Source organism: Geotrypetes seraphini, chromosome 1, assembly GCF_902459505.1.
Source record: "Geotrypetes seraphini chromosome 1, aGeoSer1.1, whole genome shotgun sequence".
Taxonomy (NCBI): Eukaryota; Metazoa; Chordata; class Amphibia; order Gymnophiona; family Dermophiidae; genus Geotrypetes; species Geotrypetes seraphini.
The window spans coordinates 493900014-493916649 of NC_047084.1; the positions used below are offsets into that span (position 1 = coordinate 493900014).

A 16636-nucleotide genomic window follows, 5' to 3' on the forward strand; every position below is an offset into this window, starting at 1 on the left:
TGCTGTCGATTACTCTGCTTGCTTTTTTTTCTTCTCTGATGCCGAAGCGACAGGGTAGGAGTTCTGCTGCAGCCTTGCAGCGCTTCGGGAATCCCCCACCATCTACAATCAAGCAATTTTTGCAACGTTTGCAGAGGGAGTCAGTGATTTCGGGGAGTCGCCCGCTGGACCCGGCAGCGCGGAGTGACGCCGACCCGGAAGTCCAAGGGCTGGAAACCACACTGAGCCCCGGTCGAAGGAATCCACCTCCCCTGCCACTGAGTGCTAGCTCACCACGCAAAGGGAGTGAGCCAGGAGTCGCAGCACTCCCCGACTGGGAGGCTGAAATATCTGGGAGCCAGCTAAGAGAAGTCTCAATGGATCTTTTAAGTCCTGAGACAATACCAGCGGACAAAAGATTAATGGGAGAAGAAAACCAGGAGCAGCAGACAGAAGGCAGTCAAGGTGAACTGACTCCAATTTTTTTTTTTTTTTTTTTTTTTTGTAATTCTTTATTTTCAACCTGAAAAACCGGCTGAAGTGACTCTTGACTCAATATGGGACTTGGTTTCCAAACTGGGAGACTTACTAACTAAACAAATTAAAGAAGGTGAAAAGAATTTAAGAACTCAAAAACAATTAATAGAAGAAAATAAACAAGAAATCTCCAATGTGATAGGAAAAGTAGGAGAAATCGAAAAAGAAGTGATAATAATTAAGCAAGTTCAATCTACAATAATAAAAGATAATCAGAGTATCAGAAGAAAATTGGAGACAATGGAAAATAGTTATCGAGCTAACAATTTGCGCTTGCTGAATTTTCCAAAAGTTCCGTCTATAACCCCAAGGGATATGATAAAAAGATATTTCATGGAGATTTTAAATATTCCTGAGGACTCAATACCTCCCCTTATTCAGGTCTATTACTTGCCATCTAAAGTAATGGAACAGCAAGCAGAAGATTTGAAACAGACTGAACAGGAACCTCAACTAGATTTAACAGCAATTTTGGAAGTATCTGATAAAGATTTGGCGAAACAAGCAACTCTTCTATTATCTGTGGCATTATTTCCAGATAAAGAATGGATATTAAAAATGTTCTTTAAAAATAAACATAAGGAGTTCCTAGGTTTGAAAATTCAAGTTTTTCCAGATGTTAGTAAAGAAACTCAAAATCGTAGACGACAATTTCTTTTATTGAAACCAGGAGTTACAAAGTTAGGTGGTATTTTCTTCTTGCGCTTTCCATGTAAATGTATAGTAAGGTATCGTGATAATAAATATGTGTTTTTTGAACCAGCTCAAATTACAACTTTTTTGACACTGAAACGCCTGGAAAAGGAAGGAACAACGGACTAGTAAATACAAATTAAGCTCCTTGACCCACTCACTAGATACCTTTATTTGGCATAGGACTTATCTTTTGAATTTCTTAAAGGTTCACTCATAAATTCTTGGATCTATTATAAGGACTTGAGATTGTTTGAATAGAGATTTTATTGGAGATTTTTTTTTTCTTTAAAAAATAAAATAAAATATGTTTAATCAGACAATCTTAATGTACAAAATGTTTGATTTTGTTAAAATGAAAAATTGATAAATAAATAAATAAAAATAAAAAAAACTCATTGCCTTCTAATTCAATTCCGCTTTCAATTCAAGAAACTTTCTTGTCATGCTCTTTATGAAAGAACACCCTCATTCATACCTAGTGAACTTGATCTCTTCTATAGTGTGTGGTTATTTTTTATGTTCATTTTTTTAAGTTTCTCTTCCTCCTCCCTCTAAGGCACGTTTAGAATCAACTCGGTATTCTGCCTTCTTTATTCATTGCCCCTTCTTGAAGGAATACTTTCACTTCATAAAGAGCATTCTTTGAAAAAATTTAACTTTATTAAAAACTCATCTTTTCTCTATAGCTTTCAGTTTACAACTTAATTGAAGGAATTCCTCTAGAGCCATTTTGATCTGCTTGATTTGAATGATTTGCTTTTTTGAGTGAGTGAGCTTCATTTGAGTGATTACTGTTCTGTCAATTTTATGGAGTTCAATTTTCCTGTCTTTTATTTGACTTGATTGTATTATCATTATACACCGCTTTGACCTGTCTTTTCAAAAAAGGCAGTATAAAAAGTTTAAACAAGCTAAGATATTGGTATTACTTAGAAGTGCTGTGAGGCATGAGATGGAAAAACAATTGTCTTTAGCTATCAAGGATGTATAACTATCTCATTTATGCGTCCACCTAGTTGTTGCAATTCTAAAATACATTTTGAAATAGATGCTATTGTTTGATTACAAATTTATAATTTATTTCATATTTCCAGCTACTAATTGTCTGACTGGTCAAAGTTCCAGTACCATTTAGATCTGTTTGTAGTGCTGCAAGATGTATGTAAGCACTGGACAGACACACAAAGACTCCTACACTTCTCCTGTAGCAGTTTCAGGAATGATGCAAGGCCACATTAAGAACAGTGTATGTTTGTGCATTCTGTGCCTTAGAGAGAACACTTGAGCCTTTTGTAAGCTGGGAGCAGAGGTAAGCGGCAAGAATCTTAAAATCTACAGGTTCTGAGTTACATACAAATCCGACTTAAGAACAGCTTTAAAGACATAACTAGTTCTTAACCTGGGGACTGTCTGTATGTTAAAATAATTTTTTAAAAACTCCCCAAAAGCAAGTACTGTTGTTCACTCCTAATAGTCATTTTCTTCAGTTGACTCTGTAGATGCATAGCGTTTGTGCCTGGGAATAGTGGATGCAAGTCGCAGTACAATATCAACACCTATAGGCCAGCCTCAAGGTGCATGTGAACTGGGTTCTGGAGGAAGCCACAATATATGTGGCCCTAATTCAAAGACTGATGTTACCATATCTGGGCATAATCTTTCCCTTATGTGTATCACATAAAGCAGGGTGTATTTGATTTAATTCACTATTCAGAAAGACTTGATTTAAATCATGGTTTTCTCATTGTTTTCATTGCCACTAAGTACTGCCCATAAAAGGAATATTTGCTTGTTTCAAATCTTTAGTTCTTCATAACAACTGTATTAAAATGGCGGTAACATGCAGTAATAACAAATATATTTTTGCTCAAGACAGTCTTTAGGAAATATGATGAAATTAAAACATTTCCCAACCTGAAGATCCTGCCTGTTTAAACATGTTCCTTTTGTCATCTTCATCAAAGCACTTCTCTCTACCAGACCTTGCATTTCTTTGTTGCAGTGTTTGCATTCTATATGTATGCATGCCTGCCTGCCTGCCTTACCCATAGGTATAGAAACATCATTAAAATATTCCCGAATTAGGTCTCTCTTATTATAGGCTTTCTCCTCAAAGAAGAGAATATGATAAACCTCTGGCTATACATACAAAGATCCCAAGACTTGTGGAGTATTCTGCTCAAAAGGTTTCCCCTCCATCCTCTCACTTAGCTCCTTGTGCAGAAATATAAATTTAGTACTTCAGGCAAGGGATTAATTCTGTGTACATCAATTTGCGAAAGAACAATGGAGCTAAGGTCTTTTTCTCAATTCTATATATTCTATAACATTAATGTTGTGAAGAAGCAGCATGTTATCTCTGCAAATTCGAAGTTTTGAGAAATGCAAAACCAAGCATCTAAAACATAAGAATAGCTTTACTGGGTCAGACCAATGGTCCATTAAGCCCAATAGCCCGTTCTCACAGTGGCCAATCCAGGTCACTAGTACCTGGCCAAAACCCAAAGAGTAGCAACATTCCATGCTACCGATCCAAGGTAAGCAGAGGCTTCCCCCTTGTCTTAATAACAGACTATGGACTTTTCCTCCAGGAATTTGTCCAAACCTTTCTTAAAACCAGATACGCTATCTGCTTTTACCACAACCTCTGGCAATGCGTTCCAGAGCTTAACTATTCTCTGAGTGAAAAAATATTTCCTCCTATTGGTTTTAAAAGTATTTCCCTGCAGTAATGTTATGAATGAATGAATTAATGCAACTCGTTAACCAAAAATGTACCCCCCACCCCACCTTTTTACAAAACTGTAGTGCGGTTTATAGCACCAGATGGGGCAGTATCAACTCTGACGCTCATAGATTTCCTATGAGCGTCGGAGATATTACCACTGCAACTGGCATTAATATTATGCTACAGTTTTGTAAAAGGGGGAGGGGGTGTTAAACATTGTGTGAATATACAGCCTCATCCTACATAATTAAAAACTAATCTTTATTCCATGATGAATTACTTTTGGACTATAATGTATCTTAAATAGAAAACTATCTTTAGATTTTTCTTCAAAAAAACATTTTATTAAAAAAAAATTTAAAACCCCACCAATAAATCCAATTTAAATTAAATTTTTAAAATCTGATTTTTAAAAAAATCATTAATTTTTATCCACTTTGACACAAAGTATGGCTGATTTCTCTCATGCAGTTTCTCTGAAAGATTTTTGTTTTGATGGGTAGATTTTGTGCTATTCCTGCAGAAATTTTATTTATTGTCTGATGGTACTATGGTCCCCTTTTACAAAGCCAATTACTATGTCAGCCTGCAGTAATCGCATTGAAGCCCATTGGGAATTAATGGACTTCAGTGTTGTTGCAGTGTGGCTTTGTAAAAAGGGGAAGTATTAAAAGATTTGATTTAATTTGATGAAATCATGTGTTTTATATTAATTTTTAAATAGGTATTTAAAACTTTGTCACAGTTTATTCTGTGCTTTTGGTTGAAATCAGAAACTAAATTGTGTTGTTTTGGTTTTTTTTAACAAGTTCGGATGTAGTTTGGGAGACAAGACCCAAGAACAAAAGAAGGTGGAAACCAATGAGCATTAAACAAAATGAAAAGTTAGAGGCAGCACTGAAGGAGTATAAGGAGTCTTCTCTTTTAGAAAATAAATCTGTTGATCTGGAACCAAATTTACAGGTAACATTTTAAACTTTGCTTTTATCAGTTTGCCATTGATATTTGTGAACAGTTTTAGCCATCTGGGGAAGGCAATGTTCGCACTAGTGCTGCCCGATTCGCGATTCAAATCGATTTACCGATTCACTTCGGGTGAATCGATTCGAATCGATTTGATTTTGTAAAAAAATTGAACTCACCGATTTGTTTGCCTCCTTGCTAGAGACCCTTTCAGGCTTTCCCTCTGCCACTGGAATCCTTCCATCTAATGTAACTTCCAGTTTTGCAAAACCGGAAGTTACACCACAAGCAAGGACTCGGTGGCAGAGTGAAAGCCGAGTGGACCTCTGGGTGCAGAATGGCGGTAGCAAGGTGATTTTTAATTAGTTGGCTGGCAGCAGATGCCCGCGCCTCATCTTCTCGCATGCACACTCATGCTTCCCCCAGAGCCCGGCAAAAGCCCCCGATCCGCCACCTGCATGCACCACTCTTGCTGCTGCTGCTGCTCATTGGCGCATGCCTGCTCTTCCGGGTCCTGCCAGCAGCTGGCATTTCATCGGCCACATGACAGCCAGAGCCCCGCGCACCTGTGAGCACCAGGTGATGTGGTGCCGCACAGGGACTCCCGAGGAGCGGTGCAAGCGCATGGAAGCGCTGCAGTGTGGAGACGCTTCTCACTCGGCTTTTGCAAGGCCGCATCTTCTGCAGCTCACAGGAAAAGTGTATGTCCACTGTGCAAAGCACCCAGAGTTCTTAGTAGGTACCACAATGCACGAGTGTTAACCTCTGTCAGCTAAATACTGGGCTTCTGTGTTGGGAGTCAGAGCTGGGGGAGAGCGGAGATGGGAGATGGACTTGGAGTTGGTGGACTAGAGAAGGAGAGATGGGGAGAAAATGGAGGGGGATTATGGATGGACTTGGGGGAGGGAGAGATAAACTTGGGGGAGAGGGAAGTTGGGGAAGTGAGAAGGGAAATGGGGGGATCCTCATGTTCACTGAAACCTGGCTCCAAGACAACGATGGGATAGCACTAGACCAGTGGTACCCAAACCTGTCCTGGGGGACCCCCAGCCAGTCAGGTTTTCAAGATATCCCTAATGAATATGCATGAGAGAGATTTGCATACCTGTCACTTCCATTATATGCCAATCTCTTTCATGCATAATCATTAGGGATATCTTGAAAACCTGACTGGCTGGGGGTCCCCCAGGACAGGTTTGGGAACCACTGCACTAGACAAATTGTGTCCTCCAGGCTACCAGACCCTAACCTGCTCATGTACCTCTGGGAAAGGAGGTAGAGTGATTACCATTGTCAAGACCTCCACCACACCAAAACTAATAAGCTCTATCAACATTCCCACCCTAGAAGCTCTTGCTTTCACCATAGGCCACAAACACAAAATCACCTTCATACTACTTTACAGAATTCCCCAACTCCCCAGCAGAAACCCTAGAGTCCCTCCTCGAATTCATCACCGAACTATCCATCTCCCACAAACACGTGACTATCCTGGGAGACTTTAACTTCCCAGACTACCCCAACACCTCAGGACAAAGTGACAGCTTCCTCTCCTCCCTCACCGACCTGGGATTTCACCAAGCTGTAACCACCCCTACTCACTCAGCAGGCAACATCCTAGACTTAATCTTCACCCTTAGAGATCCGACTGCAGAGCCTCAACAAACAATCTGCACCACTACACCTGTCCCATGGTCAGACCGCCACCTCATTGAATTCCAACTCCCACTCAAAACTACCCCAGCTCCACGAAAAGACCCTATCCCACCCACCTACCGCCACCCACCGCAGGCATTCTCAATCTAAACAAAACCTGCACCCAACATCCCCACTCCATCGACCTAGCAGCCTCCACATGGCACTCCAACATCCAATCCCTCTATAACAGCCTCGCTCAGATAAAAATAACACGAATAACCACCAACAAAACACCTGCTCCCTGGTACACCAGTGATCTCTGATCCATAAAAAGATCACTGAGGAAAGCAGAAAGAAACTGGATCAAACACCCAAATTCAGAAACCAAAGCCCACTGGGAAAACACATCTGTCACCTACAAAGCTGCCATCCTAGAAGCGAAGAAAGCCTACTACTCTCACATCCTACAGATAGCCTCAGCTAGATCCAAACAACTGTTTGCGTTCACAAACCAACTCTTCACCAACGCCCAAGGAAAAAACCACAACAACCCAAGAGAACTTGATAGTGAGACTCTCTCGGACTTCTTCCAGTCCAAAGTACAAACCATCTGCAATAATCTTGACACCAACACCAACCCCTGCTCCAGCACACCCCCAGCCTAACCCAAGTACCCCATCCTCTACCTCTCTCCCCCAACTTCATATGTCCACCCATGCTGAGGTTCTTGAATCCCTGAGAGAACTCAAGCTCTCCAGCACCATCCTCAACCCCTGCCCATCCACCTCCTACTGTCCACAGAAGACACCATAGCAGAATCTATCCTCCCCATCATTAACTCCTCCCTCTCCAAAGAGACAGTACCTCTCATCTGGAAGTCAGCTATTATCAAACCCACTCTCAAAAAACCCACCATCGGGGGCGTGGCTTAGCAAGATGGCGGCGAGTAGCTGGCTTTGAGCGTTCACGGAGGCATTGGAGCTGCTAGTTCTTACCGTTACCATGGTTAAACGCAAGTCTAAGCTCCGGGTTTTCCCGGAGGAATCTCTGGCAACAGCAGCGGGCCGGATGGATGTTTTTCTCCAGCGTGGGGCCGGAACGAGTCATCCGGAGTTTTCTTCGGCAGGGTGAGACACGCCGGCTGAAGCCGGCAGTTCTCTCCCTCGAAGCAACATCGTTGTCTCCGGAGGAGCGGAGTCCTCCGAGTCGCCCAGGGGCGTTAGACCAGCTTATGGAGGTCGGAGCGTCCCAGGGTGTTCCTTCACTAGTACAACCGAGTTCGGGAGACGTCTCAGCAGGCAGTGAGGGGAAGCCAAATCAGACACTTGTGCACTCGGAGAAATTGGAACGGCAAATTCCTCAGGATTTCCTGAAACTGAATATATCTCCAGCTGAGGCTCTAGGTAACTTATCTATAACAGAGGGTCTGGGGTCTGAATTAACACCTATGCAGAGACCCAAAGTATTCACTATGGAAACATTATGGGAAGCAATATCTACTTTACAACTCTCTTTAGGATCTCAAATGCAGCAACTTACTACACGATATACTACTGTGGTTTCTGAAAATTTGGATCTGAAAAATAGACTATCTAGTGTGGAAGCAAAAGTGGATGTTCATGAGACCAGAATAAAATCTGTGGAGTCCCAGGCTTCGGTCTGGGTGAGAGATAGTGGAAATGTTAATTTTAAAGTTGAAATGCTGGAAAACATGACCAGAAGATGTAATCTTCGGATTATAAACTTTCCAAAATTATCACTTATTTCTCCACAAGATATGTTTAAGAAATACCTGAAAGAGATTTTGAAAGTTCCTGAAACCTCTTATCCACCCCTCACTAAAATATATTATTTACCAACTAGATTACCTGCTCAGAAACATGCCAGCAGAATTTGTCTGCTGATAGTTTGGACCTGACAAATTTTCTTGAGAGGTCGGATAATGAGTTACCGGCAACTGCGACGTTGCTAGTACAGTTTGCTATAGACTCTGACAGAGAATGGATGCTTAAGCTGTTTTTCAAGTTTAAGGATATACCATTTATGACAAAAACTGTGAGAATGTATCCTGATGTGTCAAGGATGACCCAAAAGAGAAGAAAAGAGTTTCTCATATTGAGACCGAGGGTCTTACAGTTGGGTGCCACGTTCGTACTCAGATACCCTTGTAAATGTGTGATGGTCTATCAGGGGAATAGACATGTTTATTTTGAACCCCAGCAGTTGATAAAATTTATTTCTGCGAGAGAGCAAACTTAATATTCTTGAGAGAATTGTCGTTGCATACCTGCTTAGTGTAATTAGGTTCCTTGTCCCCACTCAATACCATCTGTATTTTCTTAGTAATGTTTGATTGAAAATTCAGCAAAAGTAGCTTTCTCCCCCCTTATTGAGGTCTAATTTTTCAATCCAGTATATTTAGAATTGTAAAGAAAAATTTTCCTTTTGTATTGATTGTTTTGTTTCCTTTTTCCATCTAAATGTATCTTTTTGATTATTTTGTTCGCAATTGTTGAGACTGGTATTGGAATATTTCTTTGAATTGACTGTTTATTATGTCAAATTTTAAATAAAGAATTAAAAAAAAAAAACAACCTACCATCGACCCTAACGAACCCGGCAACTACCGCCAAGTCTCCAACCTCCCATTTGTCTCCAAACTCCTAGAATGAATAGTGCTCCGCCGATTACACCCTTTCATTGAAGAACAAGCTGCCCTATTCCCTGCTCAATCCGGTTTCCGAACAGGCCACAGCACAGAGTCAGGATATTATCGATGACAGCTGGTCAATACTCGACTAAGGCAACGACGCCCTACTAGTCCTACTTGACCTCAGCGCTGCCTTTGACACTGTTGACCACCACCTCCTCATATCTAGACTCTATGATCTTGGAATCAAGGACTCTGCCCTCCAGTGGTTCACCTCCTTCCTTCACCAAAGAACCCAAACAGTCCTACTAGGGACACACAAATCTAACCCCAAGCTTACCAAATACAGCTTTCCTCAAGGTGCCCTTCTATCCCCCCTCCTATTAAACTCTACATCAGACCTGTCATTGATATAGCCCAGAAGTACAATGTTAAAATCTACTCCTACACTGATGACATCCAGCTACTCCTCCCACTAGGCGAAAACGGATCATCCCAAATCGCCAACCTCCAACACTGCCTCTCTGACATGAAAACTTGGATGACAAACAACAAACTACAGCTAAACGCCTCCAAGACCAAACTTTTATGGATCTGAAAAGAGAGTACCAAATACAAACGTCCAACACTATCTTGGGACTCCACCTTACTAACTGCAGCAGATCAAGTACGCAGCCTAGGAGTAATGTTAGATGACCACCTGTCCCTGTCCACCCACATGCCTCCTTCTACTACCTCCGCCAACTGAGAAGGATCAAACCCTACATCTCCACACCTGACCTAGCCCAACTTCTCTACACCTATGTCCTCGCCAGGATGGATTACTGCAACTTCCTATTTAATGGAGTAGCCAAAAAAGACCTCAAGCGCCTCCAACAAGTACAAAATGCAGCAATCCGCCTCCTACACAGCCTCAACTACCATGATCCCATCTCCCCAGCCCTCTATGCTGAACACTGGCTTCCAATTAACCAATGCTGTGCATTCAAGGCCCTGGTAATAGCGCATAAAAGAATTTATGCCACCACCCCTACCTACATAAAATCCAAGCTAACCCTGTACACCCCCACCTGCCCCCTCCGCTCAGCAATGGAGAAACGCCTATGCAACCCCCCAGGAAGGTCCCTCCTGTCAGAAACCGCCCGTAAACGCTCCTACAGCCACTTCATCCCCCAACTCTGGAACCAACTCCCCCCACAAATCAGACTACAGAACTCATTGATGACCTTCCGGAAAGCGGTAAAGACCCTCCTCTTCAACTAAAATTCAACCACAGTCTATGCCTCACCCCCCTTAAACCCCCCCTCCCCTCTAACCTCTCTTCTCCATTTAAAACTTCTACTTAAATTGCTGTACAGTCCATTCTTAACCTGTACTTAAATTACTGTATAGTCTTTGTGTTTAAACTACTGTATAGTCTTTGTACTGTCCAAATGTACTCCACTGTGAATGTTTGCTTGTAGACCATTCTGAGCTATTAGGAGGATGGGATAAAAATCTAAATAAATAAATAAATAATGGATCTAAAAACAGGAGAGGGAGCGAGATGGTGGACAATAGGATTTAGGGAGGGAAGGAACAGAAAGGGAGAGAAGTTGTACACAGGGGGGTGGTAGAAATACTGGATAGGAGGGTAGTTGAGAAGAGAAAGGGAGAGCTGGTGGAACCTAGGGTAGTGGGGAATGAGGGAGAGTTGCTGGATGAAAGGGTAGTTGAGAAAAGGTGAGATGGTGGGGTCCATCGCTGCAGCTACAAGAATAGAAACGAAAGAAAGGAAAGATACCAGACCTCTGGGGGAGGGAAAGGAAACAGAAGGGGAGGACAGAGATAGAAGATGGATGGAGAAGAAAGAAGGAGATCCTGGCAAGTGAGTTATCAGAAGACAACCAGAGCCTGGGACCCAACAAGATCTGAATAATGACCAGACAACAAAAGGTAGAAAAAATAATTCTATTTTCTATTTTGTGATTGCAATATGTCAGATTTGAAATGTGTATCCTGCCAGAGGTGGTGTTAGACAGGGAACATGAGCTAGGATTTAACAGAGAGAGGAAAAGTCTTTTTTGTTTATTTTGTTTACACCACAGCGCCAGTGTGGGTAGGAGAGAGCAAAGGGGGTGAAGAGGCTATAAAATAAACCCACCAAGATGTTTGAAAAAAATACCCTTTTGGGCAGGAAAATCGAATCAAAAAATCGATTCAATAGGCTGAATTGAATCAAAATATTTTTTCCTTAATCGGGCAGCACTAGTTCGCACAAGTTAGTCAAGAAGTATATTTGTCCATTTAAAAAAAGGTATCACCTTATATAATTCTGTTTTGTAAAGCTTTATATCCATGCAATAACACTTTTTTAAAATTTAAAGACACTCTTAAGAACTCATTATCTTTTTTTAAGGCAAACTGTGTAGTACATTGAAGCAGTGGTTACTGGCCATGAAACGATCGTTGGCCTCGCCTGTTTGTGTTCAGTGGTTTTTACCATTAATCATTCTCGGCTATTTTTTGCTCCCACCTGCTAACTTTAAACTTGTGCGAAAGTTTTTTGCCTATGATGCTTTAATGGAAGAGTGTGGGTACACCTCTCCGTTTGTCTGAGGCTTTTCTTTTGCTTAAGTAATAAGCTAGCTTTCTTGGTTTGTGTGGTGCTTTTGTTTTGGAGTGATATTTTTTAATTTTTGTACATTGATATCGTACTGACTGAGCAGAAGTATGACATACCTTAGCTCAAAAATACTTTGCAGACATTTGTACAATGTAAGGCAGATATATAATAATTTGTAACATTGTAAGCCAAAAATGTTGAGGATCCATGGTGACTTTGTTGAGCATGTGAGGAAGTATGAACTGTGCAGCACAGATTAACCCAGCGTGTGATCCAAGGTACAAATAAACTAAATATTTATCCTATAAGACACAGAGTGTACTTCTAGATCTAAGTGAGATTTATGCTTGCCTAAGAACATCCTGGTCATTTATAAAAATCTTCACATGCAAATTTTCAAACTATTACCAGAGTCTGTGAAGTGAGTATAACTCTTGAAATCTAGTCACTAATTTATTAACTTCAGCAACAGAATTGGAGAGGTTTTGTCCATAGAGTAGACATTCCCAGAGTGGTGGTTTTTGGTTTTTTTAATCTCCTGAAATTACCTGAAATTATTTTTAAGAGACTTTTGTCTCCTACTTACTGACTTGAAGGAAAGCCCCACCCTACCTCTTATCACCAGCTCATCTTCCTTTTCCTGCTTAGTGATAATTAAGTTGGTAGAAGGGAGGGAGAGTAGTGCATTGAACTACATTCTCCTCTGAAATGTGGATCTGACTTGTTTTGAACCAAGTAGTTGTGTGAAGAAAGTTAGGAGTTTATGAATCAGTCTCTGATGGGAGTAATATTACTCCTGGCAGAATTCTGCACAGACCTTCTGTCCCTGACCCTCTCTCCAACCAACCAAAGGAACACCTCCCCTCCCCGTGAGAGCCGGCATACCTGTGGGCCTCCCAAGGCAACAGTGGCTGGCTGGTAGAGGCAGTGATGTAAACAGGTTGCATGTGAACAGCCCTGCCAGGGCCTTCCCTCTGCCACATCACTTCCTGTAGATCACAGTTCTTCAACCGCCGATCCACGGACCGGTGTCGGTCCGCAGGAAATTTTTGCCGGTCCGCGCAGGACCAGCAAGATTGACTTACTTCAACTTCCTGCCGGTCCGCGCAGGGCCGGCAAGATCAACATGTGAAGCATGCGCTGGGCCGGAGAGATCTTGGAGAGCCTCCGACAGTGGCTTTCTCCCCTCTCTGCAGCTCTCCTTTACTTCCCAGCGCAGCGATTCACGAAGGCAGCCTCGGGGCTTTTGCTGAGTCGCGGCTGCCTCTGATGATGCAACTTCCTCTTTCCTCAGAGGCAGCGTGACCCAACAAAGGATCCGAGGCTGCCTTCGTTAATCGCTGTGCTGGGAAGTAAGAAGAGCTGCTAGGAGGGGAGAAAACCACTATCAGAGTCTGGGAAGCTGCTGGGCAAGGAAAAAAAGGGACAGCTGCTACTGGAGAGGGAGAAGAAGAGATGCTTCTGGGAGTCGAGGAGGGAAAGGAATCTGGGAAGCTGCTGGGCAAGGAAAAAATGGGACAGCTGCTACTGGAGAGGGAGAAGGAGAGATGCTTCTGGGAGGGGAGGAGGGAAAGGAATCTGGGAAGCTGCTGGGCAAGGAAAAAAAGGGACAGCTGCTGGAGAGGGAGAAGGAAAGATGCTTCTGGGAGGGGAGGAGGGAAAGGAATCTGGGAAGCTGCTGGGCAAGGAAAAAAAGGGACAGCTGCTACTGGAGAGGGAGAAGGAGAGATGCTTCTGGGAGTCGAGGAGGGAAAGGAATCTGGGAAGCTGCTGGGCAAGGAAAAAAAGGGACAGCTGCTACTGGAGAGGGAGAAGGAGAGATGCTGCTGGGAGGGGAGGGAAGAGAATTACTGCTGGACAGGAGGAGGAGAGAAGGGAGAATGAAAAAAGAAAGGAAACAGCTGGCAGAGAGATTAGAGGAGGGGAAGGGGAGACACAGGCATGAGAAAGTAGAGAGATTGATGATAGGAAGGGGTCAGCAGAAAAATAAGCAGAGAGGGACAATGATGATAGATCTGGTGTAGGAGAGATAAAAATGAAGAGAGCAGTGAAGCTGGAATGAATCATGTAAAAAGGAGAGAGGGGGCACAAGCTGGATGGAAAGGGGAGAGTGGCATAGAAAGAAGACAGATACCATATGGAAGGGGGAGAGGACAGACAGTGGATGGAAGGGGCAGATGCTGGATTGAAGAGACAGAGAGGGCAGACGCTGGAAGGAAGAGAGTGAAAAGAAGATTGAAAGCAGAAACCAGAGATGACAAAAGGTAGAAAAAAATAATTTTATTTCTATTTTGTGATTAGAATATATCAGATTTGAAATATATATCCTGCTAGAGCTGGTGTTAGACATAACTGGGGACTGCAAAGCCCAGGCAGTGCTTCTTTAGCTTCCAGCCGGCTTAGGGCGCTCTCTGACCAGGGGCAGTTGCCCTAGTTGCACTCCCCTAAAACTATTCCTGTCATGTGTGACTGCAGTATTCTGTTAGCATGATATTTCTGTGTAGCATTCTGTAATAATTTGGCTTGTTCAGTTTTCTTGATAGTAGAGGGGATATATGTGGAGGGGAGGGGAGATGGGGGTTTTGTTGATCCTGCTCTGAATTATTTGTATTTATAAAATGACAATTGTACAGAATATTGTTTCTTTTTATACTTTAATAAAATACATTCAATATAAAATCATAACTGAGGCTTGTGTGGATGGGATCAGATGATTTGTGGGGACCGACTTGCGGAGATGGGGCGGAAACGGGGTTTTTAAATTTTAGTCCTAGTAGTTTGCCGGTCCACAAAATAATTCTTTTTTTTTTTTGCCGGTCCACGGGTATAAAAAGGTTGAAGAACACTGCTGTAGATGGATGATGCAGCAGAAGGAGGGCCCTGACAGGGCGGCCGCAAGCAGCCTACTTCTGCCTCGGCTGGCCGCTGCTGCTACCTTGGAAGGCCTGCTTGTATGTCGGCTCTAATTTAATGGAGGGGGGGTCAGTTGGAGAGAGACCAGACCCATAAGGGGGAGGAGCCAGGGGCATGGATGCTAGATCGCAATTTGGGGAGATGGAAACATTGATGTTAGACTAATGGGGAAGAGGGGAGGGGACATGGATGCTGGATTGCAAGTAAGGGGGGAGTGGAGGGGATATGGATGCCGGACTGCAAGTGATGGGGGGGAGAGGAGGGGATATGGATGCTGGACTGCAAGTGAGGAGGGAAAGGGACATGTTTGCCAGACTGCAAGTGAGAGGACAGGAAGGGGACATGGATGCCGGACTGCAAGTGAAAGGGGAGAGGACATGGATGCCGGACTGCAAGTGAGGGGGGCAAGGAAAGGAGGGGACATGGATGCCGGACTGCAAGGGAGGGGGGAGAAGAAGGGAGGGGACTTGGATGCAGGACCTGTAAGTAGGGGGGAAGGGGGGCCCAGACCAGAAAGAGGAGGGAGAGAGAGATGTCAAACCATGGGGAGTTGGAAAGGGATTCAGGGTGCAAGCGAATGGGGAAAATGAATATCGTATATCTTTTTTTGAGATGTAACCAAAATTGCACACATTACTGTAGGTGAGCTCATATCACAGAGTGATACAGAAGCAAAGTAATATTATTTGCTTTATCTTCTATTCCTTTCCTAATTTCTAATATTTTGCTCACTTTTTTGATTGTTGCCATGCACTGATCAAGATGATTTCATTGTATTATCCATAAGGACACCTACATATTTTTCTTAAGTGGTAACTATTCTGCTGAACAATTTGTCCTATTTCATTATTTATTGGCTGCTGCATTTTCAATAATATTGAGCATAATTGTATTCATAATTTATAGGTTTGCTTAACTCCAAGTGGCACCAACATGAAAGTCATACTACCACATGAAATCCCTTTAAGAAGAAACTTCTTGCCAGCTCTAAGTCTGGAGTACTGTACATCTGCCCACCAAAAATCCCTAAGAGTACAAATCTACAGGATTCAGGTATGTTCTAACAGAGAAACAAAAATAAGTTTTATGACACACTGTCCTTTCCTGGCTTTATTTATATTACCCTCATCATGTTTGGCTGCCTATATGGTTGGCATGCTGGTGACTTTACAGTCAGCATTTAAACATGATTGACTAGAGCATATACAGAATGGCAGGCATGATTCTAACCACCCTGTTGGACAGACTGGATTGAACATTGGGGTCTTTTTCTGTTATTGTGCTGCAATGTATTTTTGGCACTCCCACCTGTGCTGCTGTGTATTTTTGGCACTTCCACCTTTTTGTAATCTACTCTTACCCTTTTTTCTTTCCCTCCATGTGTCCACTCTGTTCTTTTTACATGCTATGAGGAATGGCAGGTACATGTCTGGGTTCCCATAAGATCACTCCCTCATTTATACTGAGTTACCCTAGGGTAGGTTGCACCTACTGAGTCAGAGTTGTGGAGCTGAGGTAGAGAGATGTTTAAGTGCACTGGTAGAACAGATTGGAGAGTCCTAGAAGCAAGAGATCTCAAAGGAAGCAGCGAGAGAAGCCTGAGAGAGGAAACCTCCAATCAGGCGATACAAAGAGAAGGGTAGAGAGAAAAAAAAATCTGCAATCCAGAGAGAAGAGGAGGATCCTGAGTATGAGTTTCCACCTCCAGGATTTGATTTATATGTGTGGAAAGAAGATTGCCAGGAGAAGAGAATCTTGCAGAATATTCCTAAAGTATATGAGATTGGGGTGTGTCTAGATGGGACTGAGACAACATTAGCTGCCACATATTTGGATTTGGCTAGGACTATATTGTGTGTGTGAGAGAGAGAGAAACTCAAAAGGACAAAGATTGTGAAATAACAGATCTGACCAACCCCTTCTGTGT

General features: G+C 42.7%; 1 protein-coding gene across 3 annotated transcripts in view; it reads left to right on the top strand.

Annotated features, from left to right (window-relative positions):
* The window catches only part of VPS13A (vacuolar protein sorting 13 homolog A), a 489236-nt gene that overhangs the window by 320837 nt on the left and 151763 nt on the right, over positions 1–16636 (top strand). For all 3 annotated transcript variants that reach the window (XM_033927056.1, XM_033927035.1, XM_033927045.1), the window contains 2 exons: positions 4750–4903; positions 15616–15762. In XM_033927056.1, coding sequence (XP_033782947.1) covers positions 4750–4903; positions 15616–15762 — 301 coding nt within the window. The remainder of the gene's footprint in view (positions 1–4749; positions 4904–15615; positions 15763–16636) is intronic.